General features: G+C 39.8%; 1 protein-coding gene across 1 annotated transcript in view; it reads left to right on the forward strand.

The window, feature by feature from the left end:
* CDC40 (cell division cycle 40) overlaps window positions 1-16688 on the forward strand; it is a 183825-nt gene that overhangs the window by 102010 nt on the left and 65127 nt on the right. The window contains exon 9 of the mRNA XM_053710851.1: window positions 13518-13563. Within this exon, the coding sequence (XP_053566826.1) occupies window positions 13518-13563 (46 nt within the window). The remainder of the gene's footprint in view (window positions 1-13517; window positions 13564-16688) is intronic.

Below are 16688 nucleotides of genomic sequence, written 5' to 3' on the forward strand. Positions count from 1 at the left end.
TGGTTAGAAGCTTTAGCGCAACAAGTAACAGATCATAATTTTATAGCATTATTTTTATTCTATAACATGCTAATAATTTTATTGGTGATACCATCTTTTGATATCATTAGAGTTGATGTCAGGTATATGTCTCTAGCTATTTTAGCTAGAATAGCTTTATGGATTAAACTTGGAATGCTGACATGTCTTCTAAGTCAACTTTGCTTTCCCTTTATTTCCAGGGTAAATAATCATTTTCGTTCCTTTCCTCACAAGGAACAAAAGCCTGATCCTTCATCCTCAGGAGCGGTATCAGTTTGGAAACTATTTCCAGTTTGGAATATATCCAAGCCTTATAGAAACCTATAGCCAGCTCCTAAGTACCTATGAAGGTGCGGCCCTTATTCCAGCTCAGCTGGTATGGGGCAGATTACGTTTTCTTCAAAGAAATTTGGATCAATTCCGTTCTTAATCTCTGGTTTCAGAAACATTGTTTCAGAAAGGTACAGAATTGGCTTCAAGTTAAGGCCTCCTGCTAAGAGATTCTTTTCTTTCCCGTGTCCCAGTTAACACAGCAAAGGCTCAGCATTTCTGAAATGTGTTTCAGATCTAGAGTTGGCTGGAGTATTTATGCCAGTTCCAGTTCTGGAACAGGGGCTGGGGTTTTATTTTATCTCTTCATTGTACCAAAGAAGGTCAATTCCTTCAGACCAGTTCCGGATCTATCATTATTGAATCATTATGTTAGGATACCAACATTCAAGATGGTTACTGTAGGACTATCCTGCCTTTTGTTTAGCAAGGGCATTATATGTCTACAATAGATTTACAGGATGTGTATCTGCATATTCCGATTCATCCAGATCACTTTTAGTGTCTGAGATTCTCTTTTTAGACAAGCATTACCAGTTTTGTGGCTCTACCGTTTGGCTTAGCCTCAGTTCCAAGAATTTTTTTCAAAGGTTCTCGGTGCCCTTCTTTCTGTAATCAGAGAATAGGGTTTTGGTATTTCCTTATTTGGACGATATCTTGGTATTTGCTCAGTCTTCTCATTTTCGAAGAATCTCATACGAATCGACTTGTGTTGTTTCTTCAAGTTCATGGTTGGAGGATCAATTTACCAATCAGTTCATTGATTCCTCAGACAAGGGTAACCTTTTTAGGTTTCTAGATAAATTCAGTGTCTATGACTCTGTCCTTGTCAGACAAGAGAAGTTTAACATTGATATCAGCTTGTCAAAACCTTCAGTCACAATCATTCCCTTTGGTAGCCTTATGCATGGAAATGTTGGGTCTTAGGACTGCCGCATCAGATGCAATCTCCTTTGCTCGTTTTCACATGCGACCTCTTCAGCTCTGTATGCTGAACCAATGGTGCAGGGATTACTCAAAGATATCTCAATTAATATCTTTAAACCGATTTTACAACACTCTCTGACATGGTGGACAGATCACCATCGTTTAGTTCAGGGGGCTTCTTTGTTCTTCCTGGACTATAATCTCAACAGATGCAAGTCTTACAGGTTGGGGAGCTGTGTGGGGGTATCTGACGGCACAAGGGGTTTGGGAATCTCAGGAGGTGAGATTTCTGATCAATATTTTGGAACTCCGTGCAATTTTCAGAGCTCTTCAGTCTTGGCCTCTTCTGAAGAGAGAGTTGTTCATTTGTTTTCAGATAGACAATGTCACAACTGTGGCATACATCAATCATCAAGGAGGGACTCACAGTCCTCTGGCTATGAAAGAAGTATCTCGAATTTTGGTTTGGGCGGAATCCAGCTCCTGTCTAATCTCTGCGGTTCATATCCCAGGTATGGACAATTGGAAAGCGGATTATCTCAGTCGTCAAACGTTGCATCCGGGCGAATGGTCTCTTCACCCAGAGGTATTTCTTCAGATTGTTCAAATGTAGGAACTTCCAGAAATAGATCTGATGGCTTCTCATCTAAACAAGAAACTTCCCAGGTATCTGTCCAGATCCCGGGATCCTCAGGCGGAGGCAGTGGATGCATTATCACTTCCTTGGAAGTATCATCCTCCCTATATCTTTCCGCCTCTAGTTCTTCTTCCAAGAGTAACCTCCAAGATTCTGAAGGAATGCTCGTTTGTTCTGCTGGTAGCTCCGGCATGGCCTCACAGGTTTTGGTATGCGGATCTTGTCCGGATGGCCTCTTGCCAACCGTGGACTCTTCCGTTAAGACCAGACCTTTTGTCTCAAGGTCCTTTTTTTCCATCAGGATCTGAAATCCTTAAATTTAAAGGTATGGAGATTGAACGCTTGATTCTTGGTCAAAGAGGTTTCTCTGACTCTGTGATTAATACTATGTTACAGGCTCGTAAATCTGTATCCAGAGAGATATATTATAGAGTCTGGAAGACTTATATTTCTTGGTGTCTTTCTCATCATTTTTCTTGGCATTCTTTTAGAATACCGAGAATATTACAGTTTCTTCAGGATGGTTTAGATAAGGGTTTGTCCGCAAGTTCCTTGAAAGGTCAAATCTCTGCTCTTTCTGTTCTTTTTCACAGAAAGATTGCTATTCTTCCTGATATTCATTGTTTTGTACAAGCTTTGGTTCGTATAAAGCCTGTCATTAAGTCAATTTCTCCTCCTTGGAGTTTGAATTTGGTTCTGGGGGCTCTTCAAGCTCCTCCTTTTGAACCTATGCATTCATTGGATATTAAATTACTTTCTTGGAAAGTTTTTTGTTCCTTTTGGCCATCTCTTCTGCCAGAAGAGTTTCTGAATTATCTGCTCTTTCTTGTGAGTCTCCTTTTCTGATTTTTCATCAGGATAAGGCGGTGTTGCGAACTTCTTTTGAATTTTTACCTAAAGTTGTGAATTCCAACAACATTAGTAGAGAAATTGTGGTTCCTTCATTATGTCCTAATCCTAAGAATTCTAAGGAGAAATCGTTGCATTCTTTGGATGTTGTTAGAGCTTTGAAATATTATGTTAAAGCTACGAAATCTTTTCGTAAGACTTCTAGTCTATTTGTTATCTTTTCTGGTTCTAGAAAAGGCCAGAAAGCTTCTGCCATTTCTTTGGCATCTTGGTTGAAATCTTTAATTCATCTTGCCTATGTTGAGTCGGGTAAAACTCCGCCTCAGAGAATTACAGCTCATTCTACTAGGTCAGTTTCTACTTCCTGGGCGTTTAGGAATGAAGCTTCGGTTGACCAGATCTGCAAAGCAGCGACTTGGTCCTCTTTGCATACTTTTACTAAATTCTACCATTTTGATGTATTTTCTTCTTCTGAAGCAGTTTTTGGTAGATAAGTACTTCAGGCAGCGGTTTCAGTTTGAATCTTCTGCTTATGTTTTCATTAAACTTTATTTTGGGTGTGGATTATTTTCAGCAGGAATTGGCTGTCTTTATTTTATCCCTCCCTCTCTAGTGACTCTTGTGTGGAAAGATCCACTTCTTGGGTAGTCATTATCCCATACGTCACTAGCTCATGGACTCTTGCTAATTACATGAAAGAAAACATAATTTATGTAAGAACTTACCTGATAAATTCATTTCTTTCATATTAGAAAGAGTCCATGAGGCCCGCCCTTTTTTTGTGGTGGTTATGATTTTGTATAAAGCACAATTATTCCAATTCCTTATTTTATATGCTTTCGCACTTTTTTCTTATCACCCCACTTCTTGGCTATTCGTTAAACTGAATTGTGGGTGTGGTGAGGGGTGTATTTATAGGCATTTTAAGGTTTGGGAAACTTTGCCCCTCCTGGTAGGAATGTATATCCCATACGTCACTAGCTCATGGACTCTTGCTAATATGAAAGAAATGAATTTATCAGGTAAGTTCTTACATAAATTATGTTATATATATATATATATATATATATATATATATATATATATATATATATTGAGGTTCCAGAACATACACAGCAACGAAAATGGACAATGTAAAGCATGTTGTACAAAAATTGTCAAATATACATGAGAACTTGTTTTAGCGACAGCCAAAAATATTACATAGTGTATTGTGTAAAACCTCTAGATTTTTTTTTTTTAATAGTTACCTTCTCTATGTATACTATTGGGCCACCTTTGGACCCTTAACCATTTATGGAAAATTTAAAGAAGGTAGAATAATAGAAATAATAAAGGATTTGACCACCTTTGGGTCATTTTGTAACCCAATATGTATATATTAATATTAAATAATTCCGTGGTGCAATCAGTGAGAATAATAATAGCCCATTAAAAACCAATAAAATTACATTACATTGAATGAAATACTTATATTAAACATCTCTAATACCACTTAACATTTGTGGAATAATCAATAAAAAGAAAGAGCAAAGTCATATATCACCAAACAAAAGCGTACTAACTGTTTAGTTGTCACAGTTTAATCTATACTTTCCATATAGGTCTATTCATGAATCTTTGCTGCCCCTTAATGGATCGTCACCTTCGGGTCTAACTAGTATGCTATATATTTGTTTAGAAACTGTATACAAATGTGTTTACGTAGTTAAGAATAAAAAGTTAGATGCAGTCCTACTGCTGTTTTACAAATATATCCTTTAGTATCTTGGGGTTAGGCAAACACAACAAATCTAGGTTACATGCTTCTAGAAAATGCTAATATCTTTGTGTCTATCCACATTACCTGGCTGTCCGAGATTATGGAAGTATAAGTAAAGCGGGGACCAGGTGGATTATATTCATGTCAAAAACCACAATATAAGCCTAAAGTTCCAACATGTATATACAAAAACAATTTTACGCACAATAAGAACAAGGGGTTTAGCTGAACATACTTTTACATCCTAGGAAGATTAACAGTTAGAGCAGTATTACATTACTGTGCATCTCCGATTAAAACCAGGAGCTAAGGCTTCAGACTCTAGGATCGTCATTAAAAGTCCTGATCATTAATTAGTGTACGAAAATTGTCTGTGCCCTTCTTTGGGAAAATTTAAAAATTAGAGACAAGTCCAAAGTTGTAATAAAATTACTTAGTTAGGAAAACTTTGATTCAAGATGTATTGAGAACTTATTGCTTGGGATTTAAAGGCAGCAGCGAACGAGTTCTGGTGTTGAAGACAGTTCATAAACCCATAAGGAAAGATTATCACCCTATGCCTTTTTACATAGAGCTGGGTGAATTCTATTTACGAGAATATGGCTTATAGGTGTCCAATGGCTCAAAAGGCGATAAATCTCAGGGTGATTGAGAGGATCTCCTGCAGACTCTTCTGAGTGAGATGTCTTTACCAACTGCATATCGTCGGGTCTAATCTTGTCTCCAGGGCTCCGGTCTGGGTTCAGCAGGTACATCAATTGAGAGGATCCAGAGTTTATATCTTTGTCGCACAAACCTTTACATACTATGTGGTCTGAGTAATCGCATTGCTGCGTGGCTGGTATTGATCTGCTTGTAGCTTTGAAGACTTGATGCCGATGTAATGCCTGGGGCAGCAGGAGCAGGGGCTCCAGGGCTCCGCCATCCCCACTCAGCATAGCGTGGACGCGATCCTCAGCGACTCTTGTTGGTTTGATCGTAGGAGAGGGTTTAAAGGCTTCACTTATCTTGGAGAGGAGAACTTTTTGGCAATTGACTATCACACAACCTCAAGCTGCATCAATAGCTTGGTAGTAAAATCCATGTTCTTGTTTTTTCACAACTGAATGCTCCAATGTATGGTATGAAGTTTGTGTCTTGTAGCTCCATTAACTGAATTATAGATAGTCTGGACAGCTTGCAAAGCTGTTGGTCCTGAACAGTCAGGAATTAGGGAGGGTAAATGAGGGACAAGGCCGCGTGGTAGGCCTCCGCTGCGAGCCTCATCTAATCCGGTCTGCTTGGCTGAGGTTTTTGGTAAAAACGCTAAAATCGTGTTCCTTGGGTATTAAACTACTGAATAGCTGACAAATAGGGCATGAATTGCAATGCACAGCGGATTTATCCGCTCCAGGGCTCAGCCAGAATTCTATCAGTTGCATTTGAAGAAGGATTTATTGTAGCATTTGCTTTTTTGGGAGACTTATTTTTATCTTGGGGCAAGTATATTTTGCTCTCTATTTCTGTTGTGAAATAATAAAGAGCAAAATATACTTGGTCGGTGTATGGACCCGCCCCCCAACTTTTATTGATTTTATTGTACCATCCTATGTGTGAAGGTTTGTCTATTTGTCTACACTATTTATCTACACTAGTATTATTTGCACCTGCATTGTAGGTTTTATTTAACTCATATTGTTATTAATTCTAATAGCTGAATGCACCTTTTCTGATCTACCAGTTCTCTCTTGTTTTTATATTTTGTTTTGTATCATAGCAGGGGTCTATAGGGAACTCTCTGCTCTGGTAGGTAGACCTAGGCAGCATACGGCCTTTATAAAAAAATAACTTTTGTTTTAGTTCATCATAAAAGCGACATAACGTTTCGGTATCTAACAACACCTTTGTCAAATGTCATGTTAAAAAATCAAGCCTCCAGAAAACAAAATCCCAAAGAAGCACACCTATCACACTTCAAATTCACCTGCCTTATATGCACACAAGTTAGCATCCGTTAACGCCACCCTGGTGTGGCGTCATGACGTCATCACGCTCCGTATTTGCGTGTTACGTTACAACCCAATCATATTATCCCTTGTAACTATGGTGACCGATACACAAAACGTCTGTTACCATGCGTATGTCATTTTTGTAAGTCATAACGTTATTCACATTAATCGGCTATTATATAAATGTGGCCAAAAAGCACAGGGCATCAGTAGACACCATCTACCCATTGGCCATCATAAATATCTCCATAACCATCATGTTGTACAAGGTGCCAGCCGCATTTGGCTAACAGACTAATACGGATCAACATGTGTTGCAGGAGATAGAGAAGGAAAATTACAGAGAAACCAAGCAAAGGACCTAATGTCATACATAATTGCACCATATAGTACTACCCCCTTCATGCCACTTGGAGTATATGTAGAAACCCGTGGGTACCCACTAGGACGATCATCCCTACGGATACACTTTGAATGGTCTTCAAAGCTGTGGCGTTTCAGTCCCATCGTAACTATTTGGTGTAGAATGGTCGGAAGTCAAGGACAGTGTTCAGTCCCCTTGGTATCAGGGTGTCCAATGTGTGAATCCACTTAGTTTCAACCTGTAGCAACTTTTTCGCCCTATTACCACCCCTTGTTAGTGGGGGTACATGGTTGATCAACATCGATCTCAGGCTAGATAAACTGTGATTGCAACTAGCAAAGTGGCGTGCCATTGGCTGTTCTGTATCCCCTTTTTTAAATGCTTCCCGGATTGCACAGTGGTGGTTGGCCCTCCTGTCCCTGAAGCTTGTCACCGTCTTACCGACGTAAACCAGAGAACATGGGCAAATTAACATATATACTGTATAACATATGTGTTCATGCATGTCAATCTGTGTTGGATGGTATACTGTCTGTTAGTGTGAGGATGCTGGAACATCTGGCCTCTCATCATGCTATTGCATGTAATGCAACGTCCACATGTGAAGCATCCATTTTTCGATGTCTTCAGCCAGGTATCCTTCTGGTAACAGTTAATTGGATCTGTTTTTACCAATATGTCCCTCAGGTTCTCTGCCCTGCGGTAGACCATCCTAGGAGGCTTCATCTTATGAAAAGGAAGTGATGGGTCCGTTTCTAAGAGTGACCAATGTTTTTGTGCAGATCTCTTCAGCACACCGGTATAAGTAGTCACAAAATTCAATTGCTCTGTGTCCATGTTAGATTCTGTCCATTTACCTCCCGTGGGATTCTCGAGTAGCTCATCCTTAATAGTTCGGACCATCCTATCATCATACCCTCTTGCCACCAGTTTCATCTCCATTTCCATGAGCTGTTCCATCATAGTGGGTACCTCACTATTGTTGTCAGGGAGGTGACAATCCCTGTTTTTTGGTGCCTGGGGTGGAAGCTCCTGGCCTCCAATAAAGAATTGCGGTCCGTTGGCTTTGTGTATAACGATGTGCCAAAGGAGCATCCACCACAGGCCTCCGCCTTGTATATATTCAGATCTAAACAAATGTATCATAACCTCATTATATTCCAGTTTAAACCGTATTGGACAGTCCATGGAGTTCAAACATGACACCCACTGCTCCAGTTCATCCTTGCTGCCTCCCCACACCAGAAACACATCATCGATGTACCGTACATAGTATCTGATGTGGGGGTGAGTGAATGGTTTCATGGCTATTTGTTCATACCATGCCATGTACAAATTGGCGTATGTGGGTGCCATGTTTGAACCCATGGTTTTTCCTGAAATCTGTAAGTAAAACGCTCTCTCAAATCTAAAGAAATTATTTTCTAGACACAGCGTGAGTAATTCACATAGGAATTCATTGGGTGGTCCTTCATAGAGTGGATTCCCAGTCACCATGGACCTAACCGCTGCAACGCCCCCCCCCCCCATGACGTTTTTTTTAAACTTTATTAGGGTAGTCATTACAACATCCCTAAAATGTTCCTTTAATTTGAGCTGTCTTTGTAGCTTATGGATATCTACAATAGAGTTAAATGTATCACATCTGGGACAACAGAGAAAGAAATGAGTAGTCGACCCCTTAGTGATATTGAGGTTTCTGTCCTAAATCGTGGGTTGTCATTTGTACCAACACCCAGATGTGATACATGTAAAATCGTCCTCTTTTGAGCCTGTAAATACACATCCATTTATAAAAAACTTTACCAGAATGCTATGCCACGAGGTTAAGGATACACCACCCTATCCAACTATTCAGTGAATATGAGCTAATATTCTCCAAGAATAGACCTTTCTATAAATGCAATTAAGGTTGGCATATCACAGGAATGGCAAGATTGGTTTTCTTTGTTATATTGTAGTATAGCATTAATTTCCAGGTGTACTTTTTATTATTACAAATGAATAGCTTCTGCCTTGAAACTGACAGCATAAGATTTCCCTTTAAAATAATAAAAAAAAAATGCATTTTCCCTCCCTGTTAAGTACTAGATGACATTGCCCAAATATATTGCTATATGATGGTAATATTTCAATGTAGGCAGTTTGGCTTGCTGCTGTTTTAACCCGTTAGTAACATTGAGCCTTTAAAGTATATTTCTGCAAGATTTCCATTAAACCTAACCCTGTCTATTATAATGTTGCCACTCGCATGTCCATTTGATGGAGGAGACTGCATTTTTGCATACACACATACTATTTTAGGTTTAAATAACCTTAGTTTTGCTTTTCCTTTAGTTTATAAAACTAGTTAAATTCACATAATATATGGAATGTAATAGCATATCATATAGATAATTATTTATTATATTCTTAGCTTACTAAATACTATTCCCATGCAAAAAGTAGTTAAGCAATGATATGAATTAGAAGTAACCAGTATGTTTTTGACATGCCTGCACATGCTGAACATATGGATATGTAAAATTGTCTGTCATTGCTGGAGCTGTTTGTGTAACGTTTAATGGACTGTGTTTTATGCAAATGTGGGAAAAGCTGCAGATTCACTTACAGACAAAGCAGCTACTCACTCAGCTACTCTCTGCTGAGCTCTGTTGCAAGTCTGCTGGTATGTCACTAAATCTTCCCTCCTCCGTTACCACAGCAGTTTATTAAGTTATGTCCATTATTAAGATGGTCACTGTTGGTAAGAGCTTTTTTCCCCACAGTATTAAGAATACAAAGGAAAGAACAGAAGAGAAAAACAGTTTTGTTCCTTTCGCTCCTCAGGAGATTAGAAGTCCTTCTCTTCTCAGAAACCTGAGCCCTCCAAGTCAGCCTGGAAGCTTGGTTCTTCATGGTTAAAGGGGCACAAGTCAAAATTAAACTTAATTATTCAGATAGAACATGCAAATTTAAACAACTTTCCAATTTACTTTCATTAACAAAAATGTGCACAGTCTTTTTATATTTACACTTTTTGAGTCACCAACTCCTACTGAGCATGTGCAAGAATTCACAGCATATACGTATATGCATTTTTGATTGGCTGATGGCTGTCACATGATACAGGGGGAGTGCAATTAGACATAACTTTGCAATTTATTTAACAAAAATCTACTACTCATTTGAAGTTCAGACTAAGTGCTATTGCATTGTCTTCTTATCATGCATTTGTTGATTATGCAAATCTACTGTATTGACTGGTCCTTTAAAGAACAAGCAATCTAAAAAGTCCAACACAACCACTAAACCAGCATGAAGTTGGGCCCCCCCCCCAAACCAGAACCTGTTCTGCTAGGGGGCAGACTGAGTCTCTTTCAGTAGGCCTGGTGCAGGCCAGTCCAGGGCCTCTGGGTTCAAAACATTATTTCTCTGGGTTATCGTATAGGCTTCAGATCCAGACCTCCTCAACGCGATTCCTTCTTTCACATGTTCCCAAACTTTAGTCAAAGGCAGTTGCCTTTCTACAGTGTGTTCTGGAATTAGAGGCTATCGGAGTAATTATCCTGGTACCTATCTCAACAGGGTCAAGGGTTTTACTCCAATCTATTTTTTGTCCTAAAGAAGGAAGGGACCTACAGACCTGTCTTAGACCTAAATACATTAAACATGGTTGTCAGGTTTCCCACTTTCAAGATGGAAACCATTCGCACAGTCTTGCCCTTAATTTAACAGGGTCAATTTATTACTTCAATAGACTACAAAGATGCATACCTGCACATTCCCATCCACAGGGACCACTATCAGTTCCTGAGGTTTGCTTATATGGCTTATATGGACAAACACTATTAGTTTGTCGCTCTTCCGTTTGGTCTGGCTACAGCTCCACGCAGCTGTACAAATGTGCTAGGTGCCCTGTTAGCAGTGATCAGAGTTAAGGGGATCTCAATTGCACCGTATCTAAATTACTTACTGGTGCAAGCTCCTTCTCTGTCATTTGCGATCACTCGTACTCGCAAGGTACTATTATTTCTCGGAATTCATGGTTGGAAGATCAATGTTCCCTAAAGCTCGTTATATCCTGCTACAAGGGTACAATTTTTAGGAGTTATAATAGATTCAGTCCGTATGCATCTGTTCCTGACGGAACCGTGCAAGTTAAAACTGCAGAGAGCATGTCTCACCCTGCAGAGTACTCCATTGCCGTCTGTATCTCAGTGCATGGAGGTAGTGGGTCTTGAGGTATCCGCTTCAGATGCCGTTCCTTTTTGTCCCCTTTACTTATGTCCCCTTCAACTATCCATGCTCAGTCAGTGGTCAAAGAATTATCTACATTTGGAGCAACAAATAGCTCTGGATTCCTCTGTCAGATGGTCTCTGTCTTGGTGGACACAAAATCCTTATTTGATCTTTTCTTTAGCATCCGTTTTGACAAGGTTAGAGGCAAGGTTACAAATAAACATTCTGGAACTTCGAGCAATTCTTCAGGCATGATCTCTGTTTAAGGTGGAGAAATGTATCTGTTTCCAGTCGGACAATATCACAGCGGTAGCCTATATCAGTCATCAAGGAGGTACCCACAGTCCACTGGCAATTGAGGTAGAGTCTTAGATTCTGTCCTGGGCAGAAAGGAATCGGTGCTCCCTATCAGTGATTCACATTCTGGGTGTGAACAATTGGGAAGCAGGCTATCTCAGCCGTCAGTCCATCCAGGACAATTGTCTCCAACAGAATGTATTCAATCAACTGGTAATCATATGGGGCCTACCAGACATAGATCTGATGGCTTCTCACTTAAACTGTGCAAGATCAAGAGATCCAAGGGCTCACATGATAGACGCCTTGGTATGTCCATGGGAATTCCATTTAAAAATACCTGTTTCTTCAAACAGGAGTCTGCATCAGTACTATTAATTGCTGCAGCCTGGCCCGCAGGACATGGTATGTGTTATCACAAGGTCCTCTTTTCCACCAGGATCTCAAATCTCTTAAGTTTGGCGGAGTGGAGGTTGAACACCTAGTTTTGAGACACAGAGGATTTTCAGACTCTGTAATCGATACTCTGATACAGGCTAGAAAACCTGTGACTCTCAAAGGATTTACCACAATATTTAGAAAGCATATTTTGTGTGGTGCTCCTCTAAAGGATTTTCTTGGGGTTCCTTGCAATTCCAGAGAATTCTTCAGTTCTTACAAGATCGCCTTGGAAACGGTTTATCAGCTAGTTTCCTGAAGGGTCAATTTTCAGCTTTATCTACTCTCTTTCAACGGAAATTTGCTAAAGTTCCTGATGTTCATACCTTTGTTCAGGCGTTAGAATTAAGCCAGTTGTAAGACCTATTTCTTGTCCCTTGAATTTGAACCTAACCACTCCATAAACATAGAGCTGTGTTCTTGGAAGCTATCTCTTCTGCCAGAAGAGTTAGAGTTGTCTCTGTTATCCTGTGATCCTCCCATTTTTTATATTTCACAAGGAGAAGACTGTCCTGCTTACTAAATATAATTTTCTTCCAAAGGTGGCTTCGACTGATAACATCAATCAAGAAATTGTTGTTCTTTATGTCCAGACCCTGCTAACTCTAAGGAAAGATTGTTACATAATCTGGACGCAGTAAGAGCTTTGAAGGTCTATCTCCAAGGGACTGAAGAGTTTAGAACAACTTCTAGTTTGATTGTACATTTACTCTGGGAATCATAAAGGACAGAAAACTACTAAGGTTGCATTGGCATCTTGGCTTAAACAAGTGATTAACAAGGCTTTTACACAGTGTCGGCTAAATAAGAACAGTCTGAGAAAGTATTTTCCAACCCTGTCCATAACATAGACCATCGGCTTGTGGACCATCATCATTTTACGAAAGAAAACAAAATTTATGCTTAACTGATAAATTATTTTCTTTAGGGATGATGATGATCCACAGACCTCGCCCTCTTCATTAGCGACAGTACTAATGACGCCTCTATAGACCCTGCTTTGCCTTTCCCATCTTTCTTTTCTATTCTCTACTTGGCTATATGTAAAACTAAAATGAGGTCAGAGGGTTTTAAAGATCTTGTATGGGTTCTTGACCTCCTAGTGGCAAGAAATATATCACATATGTTATAGAGGACTGTGGACCATCATCCTCCCAAAATAAAAAAAATTATAAGATAAGCATATATTTTATTTTTTTCACTTTTATATATTTTTGTGTTCAATGCCATAGTGCACAAGTACTTGTCCAAAATCTATTTTCATAACAAAACTGATTATGGGGACAATGGGGAATTCCACAGCAATCTCATGTTCTACTAGTAGATCCTGAATGTTTGGACACACCTGATTTTATGTGATTTAATTAGTAGATCTGTGCATTTGGATACTTTGTTAGTATGCAAATGCGGAATAAGGCTTGCAGCATTTTAGCTTTTCGAAAGGAAAAATCCAGCTCTGAAAAGAGCTGACTGCCGTGAGCAGCCACTACCTTCCGCATTTGAATACTTACAAAGTATGCAAAAGCACATATCAATTTTGATAGTTTTTTTTTGTTGTAAATTGCTTAACTTTGAGTCGTATTAATATATATAACAATTCTCATCAGAAGTAAATTATTTTTACAAAATGTAAAATGCAAAATATGTTGAATGTTGTATATAATCTTTAACTTTCTTTTACAGCTTTGGGAAGTTTACAAAGAGAGACAGTGTTTACGAACATTTATAGGTAAAGTAGCTGCAGTTTGTAATATTTTAACTAATTTATATGTGTGATGATGTATTTGTTACTAAGCAACAAATATAGCTATTGTGTTACATGTATGCCATATTTGTCTGATTTGTAGCTGTGGTTTCACAGCCTTTTTCTTCGGTAGCATACGTTACATTTTATTTAATTGTACAGATTGTAATTTAATTGTATGTATTGTGAATTTTAAAAATGTAAGGAATTAAAGCAGTATATCCCAAAGCAACATAGTTAATCATTTCAAGGTGTAACTAAGTTTCAAAGTTTGTCTCTTGATATGCTTTCAGATTAAAGTTTGCTTCTAAATATCTCATTAGAAGAATATTCACTAACATTATGGTAAACAAGCATCATATGCAGTTTCTAAGTAATGTGCAAAACAAAAATTCTAAATATGCTGCTTTGAAGATAGTAAATAAGACTTCCTTCTTGCTTGTTAATTATTTTTTTTGTCTGATTTGTGATATACAAGTATGCATACATTATAATGCACTGCCAAAATAGTAGTTTGTAAACATTTCTATAATTCACATTTAGTCCGATATTTGTACTTTTTTCTGATAGCTGCAAAATGAGTAACATATTGATGCTTCATTATTTCATAGATTTATTATTTTATTTTTTTCACTAAGCATTATTAATAATGTGACATTCTGTACTGGCTTTAGGCCAATATTTATCAAATTGAGTTTTCAAGTGTCTCTAAAAGGCAAGTATTTTCCTGCTTTGTCTGATTTGTGTCTCAATTGCTTTAATTCATTCATTTGTGCTTAAGTAGTAGACATTTTTTTATATCTAAGCTGTTTAGGGCTCAAGAATCCGCCTTTTGGTGTTGCTGAACAGGGTTTATTGGACAATAACATCTCTATATAGTTGTGATGACCAGGGTTATCCAACCCTGCGCCAGTCACTTGTTTGGCACAGAAAGGGTTATCAGACCCCTTCTACTGTCCCTAATATGTCACAATCTAGCCACGCCAGGCAAGCTTATGACTTGGACTCTCTGAACAAGAGAAACTGCAAAACCCCAGACGTACGTTTTGGCCTATTGTGGGCCTCGTCAGTGAGGTGCAGCCATATCCCTCTAGGCACACTGAGCAACGGGTCCACGTCTGGATTCTCACATCACACTTAGAGAGACTTCCCTAAGTGTCATAATTTGCATAAATAAAGAGAGAAGCTCTCATCCTGGGAATGAATAATAGCTCAAGCCACTCCAGCTGTGTATCAAAGGGATCTTCTCCTTGCGGTCATAACGCTATTGCCAGACATATTGCATATAGCAGTTTTGCCATCAGGATGCCCTCCATTTAAAAATGACTTGCAATTTGCTTTACCCAGCTGATTTAATATATTGTAGGGACCCTCCCAGGCAGCCTGTAGCTTGTTCTGCCTCATGGGTGTTATTACAAGAACATTTTGCCCCATCTCATACACTCCCTCTCTGGCATTAAAATCCTGCAACTGGGTTTGTAGGAATATGGCATTGGCATCTCTGGGTTTCGCAGGTACCTCCCCCAATAAGGCTTGCATCTTGTCCCTGAATGGAACATCATTCCCTGTTACAGAGGTGTCTGTGAAGCCTAGGGTCTTGCTACATATTTTGTGCTCTCTGAACATATTGTGTGCTGCTTAACTACCCAGGGCTCTTGCCCTCCCACTGGAGTAGAATTCCTGCACTTTATGGTTGGTAGGGGGTTGCCTAACTGCCCTCCTCTTCTCCACTGTGGGTCCTATCTGTTAAGCCTGCTGGGGACTGTGATTCTGCACTCCTATCAGTGTATCTGCTGAATGGCACTGTGAGGCTGTGTAAATACACTTCTCTGTACTCCTCCCCCCTGTGTCTGCAGTCTGTGTCAGTCTCTGTCCCCTAGTTTATGCAGTCTTTTTATATGTCACAGCTGAGGTTACTGGGGTCTGTCACCCACAATCTTTCACACTCATTCTGGGGGTCCCTCAAAGAGTATCCTGTACCCTCCCCCCCACACACACTCTGGATTCTGGGGCGCTGCTACATCTGTCATAGAGTGGGCTACATTCTCCCCCTGCTCTCTTTCACAGTCAGTCTGCCACATCCTCACACAGAATTTGGGATCCTTCTGACACTGGTGCAGACAAGCACATATCGTCCTCCTGCCATTTATCTTATATATCCTGTCTTTCAACAGGGGACTCAAATGGTTCTGGCACAGACTGGCACACATCATCCAGCAGCCCAGTCACCAAGTCATTCTCTCCCCCCATATCCTCACTTCCTTCTACAGGCACTCACCACTCATCTGCCTCCTCTCACCGACAGTTTCTCCCTGTACAGTTAAGCTTGGTTCAGGAACAGACAGTCAATCTGCCTTTCTCCACAGTCAGTCTCACACTGTACAGTTAACTTTAATTCTGCAGATACTGCTGGTTCAATCACAGGAAGACACACACCATCTATCTGTCTTTCTCCACAGTCAGTTTCTCCTCTTACAGGTTCACATCTCAGCACAGACACCCCCAGTTCAGGCACAGCACTTTGCACACATGCACTCTGTCCTCCCTCCTGGTCATAATGTCTCTGAGCATTTTTTACACACAGCCCTTTTCACATACGCGTCTACAACTAATGTCACTAGGTCACATGTAGCATTGTCAGGCACATAAAGAGATAACAATCTACCCAGATCAGTACCCAGTAAAACATAATTAGGAATATTTTCAGATACCCCCACATTTCTTAAACCGCTCCCCAATCAAGATATACACGTGCCATAGGCACTGCAAGTTGCATTCCCCCAATCCCTTTAACTGCTACAGTCCTGTCAGGAATAATGTCCTTAGAGCTCACCAGCCCTGTGTCCCGATGCCCAAGTGTTACCTTATTTCCGACAAGCACAGGTTGCAAGTTCTCCTGGTTGCTTTCCTCTGGACGTGTATCCAACAAAACAGATGGTGGAACTTCTGAGGGATTAGCCCCTCCAGCTGGTTGCACCAAGTTAATCTTTTCTGGGCAAGTGGAGCTGATGTGGCCCACTTTGTTGCAAGCAAAACTCCTGCGGGTATCACCCTGCCCATGTGCAGCACTTGCCCCTCCCTTTCCCAGAGGGAGCAGACACATTTAAACA

Source organism: Bombina bombina, chromosome 4, assembly GCF_027579735.1.
Source record: "Bombina bombina isolate aBomBom1 chromosome 4, aBomBom1.pri, whole genome shotgun sequence".
NCBI classification, from domain to species: domain Eukaryota; kingdom Metazoa; phylum Chordata; class Amphibia; order Anura; family Bombinatoridae; genus Bombina; species Bombina bombina.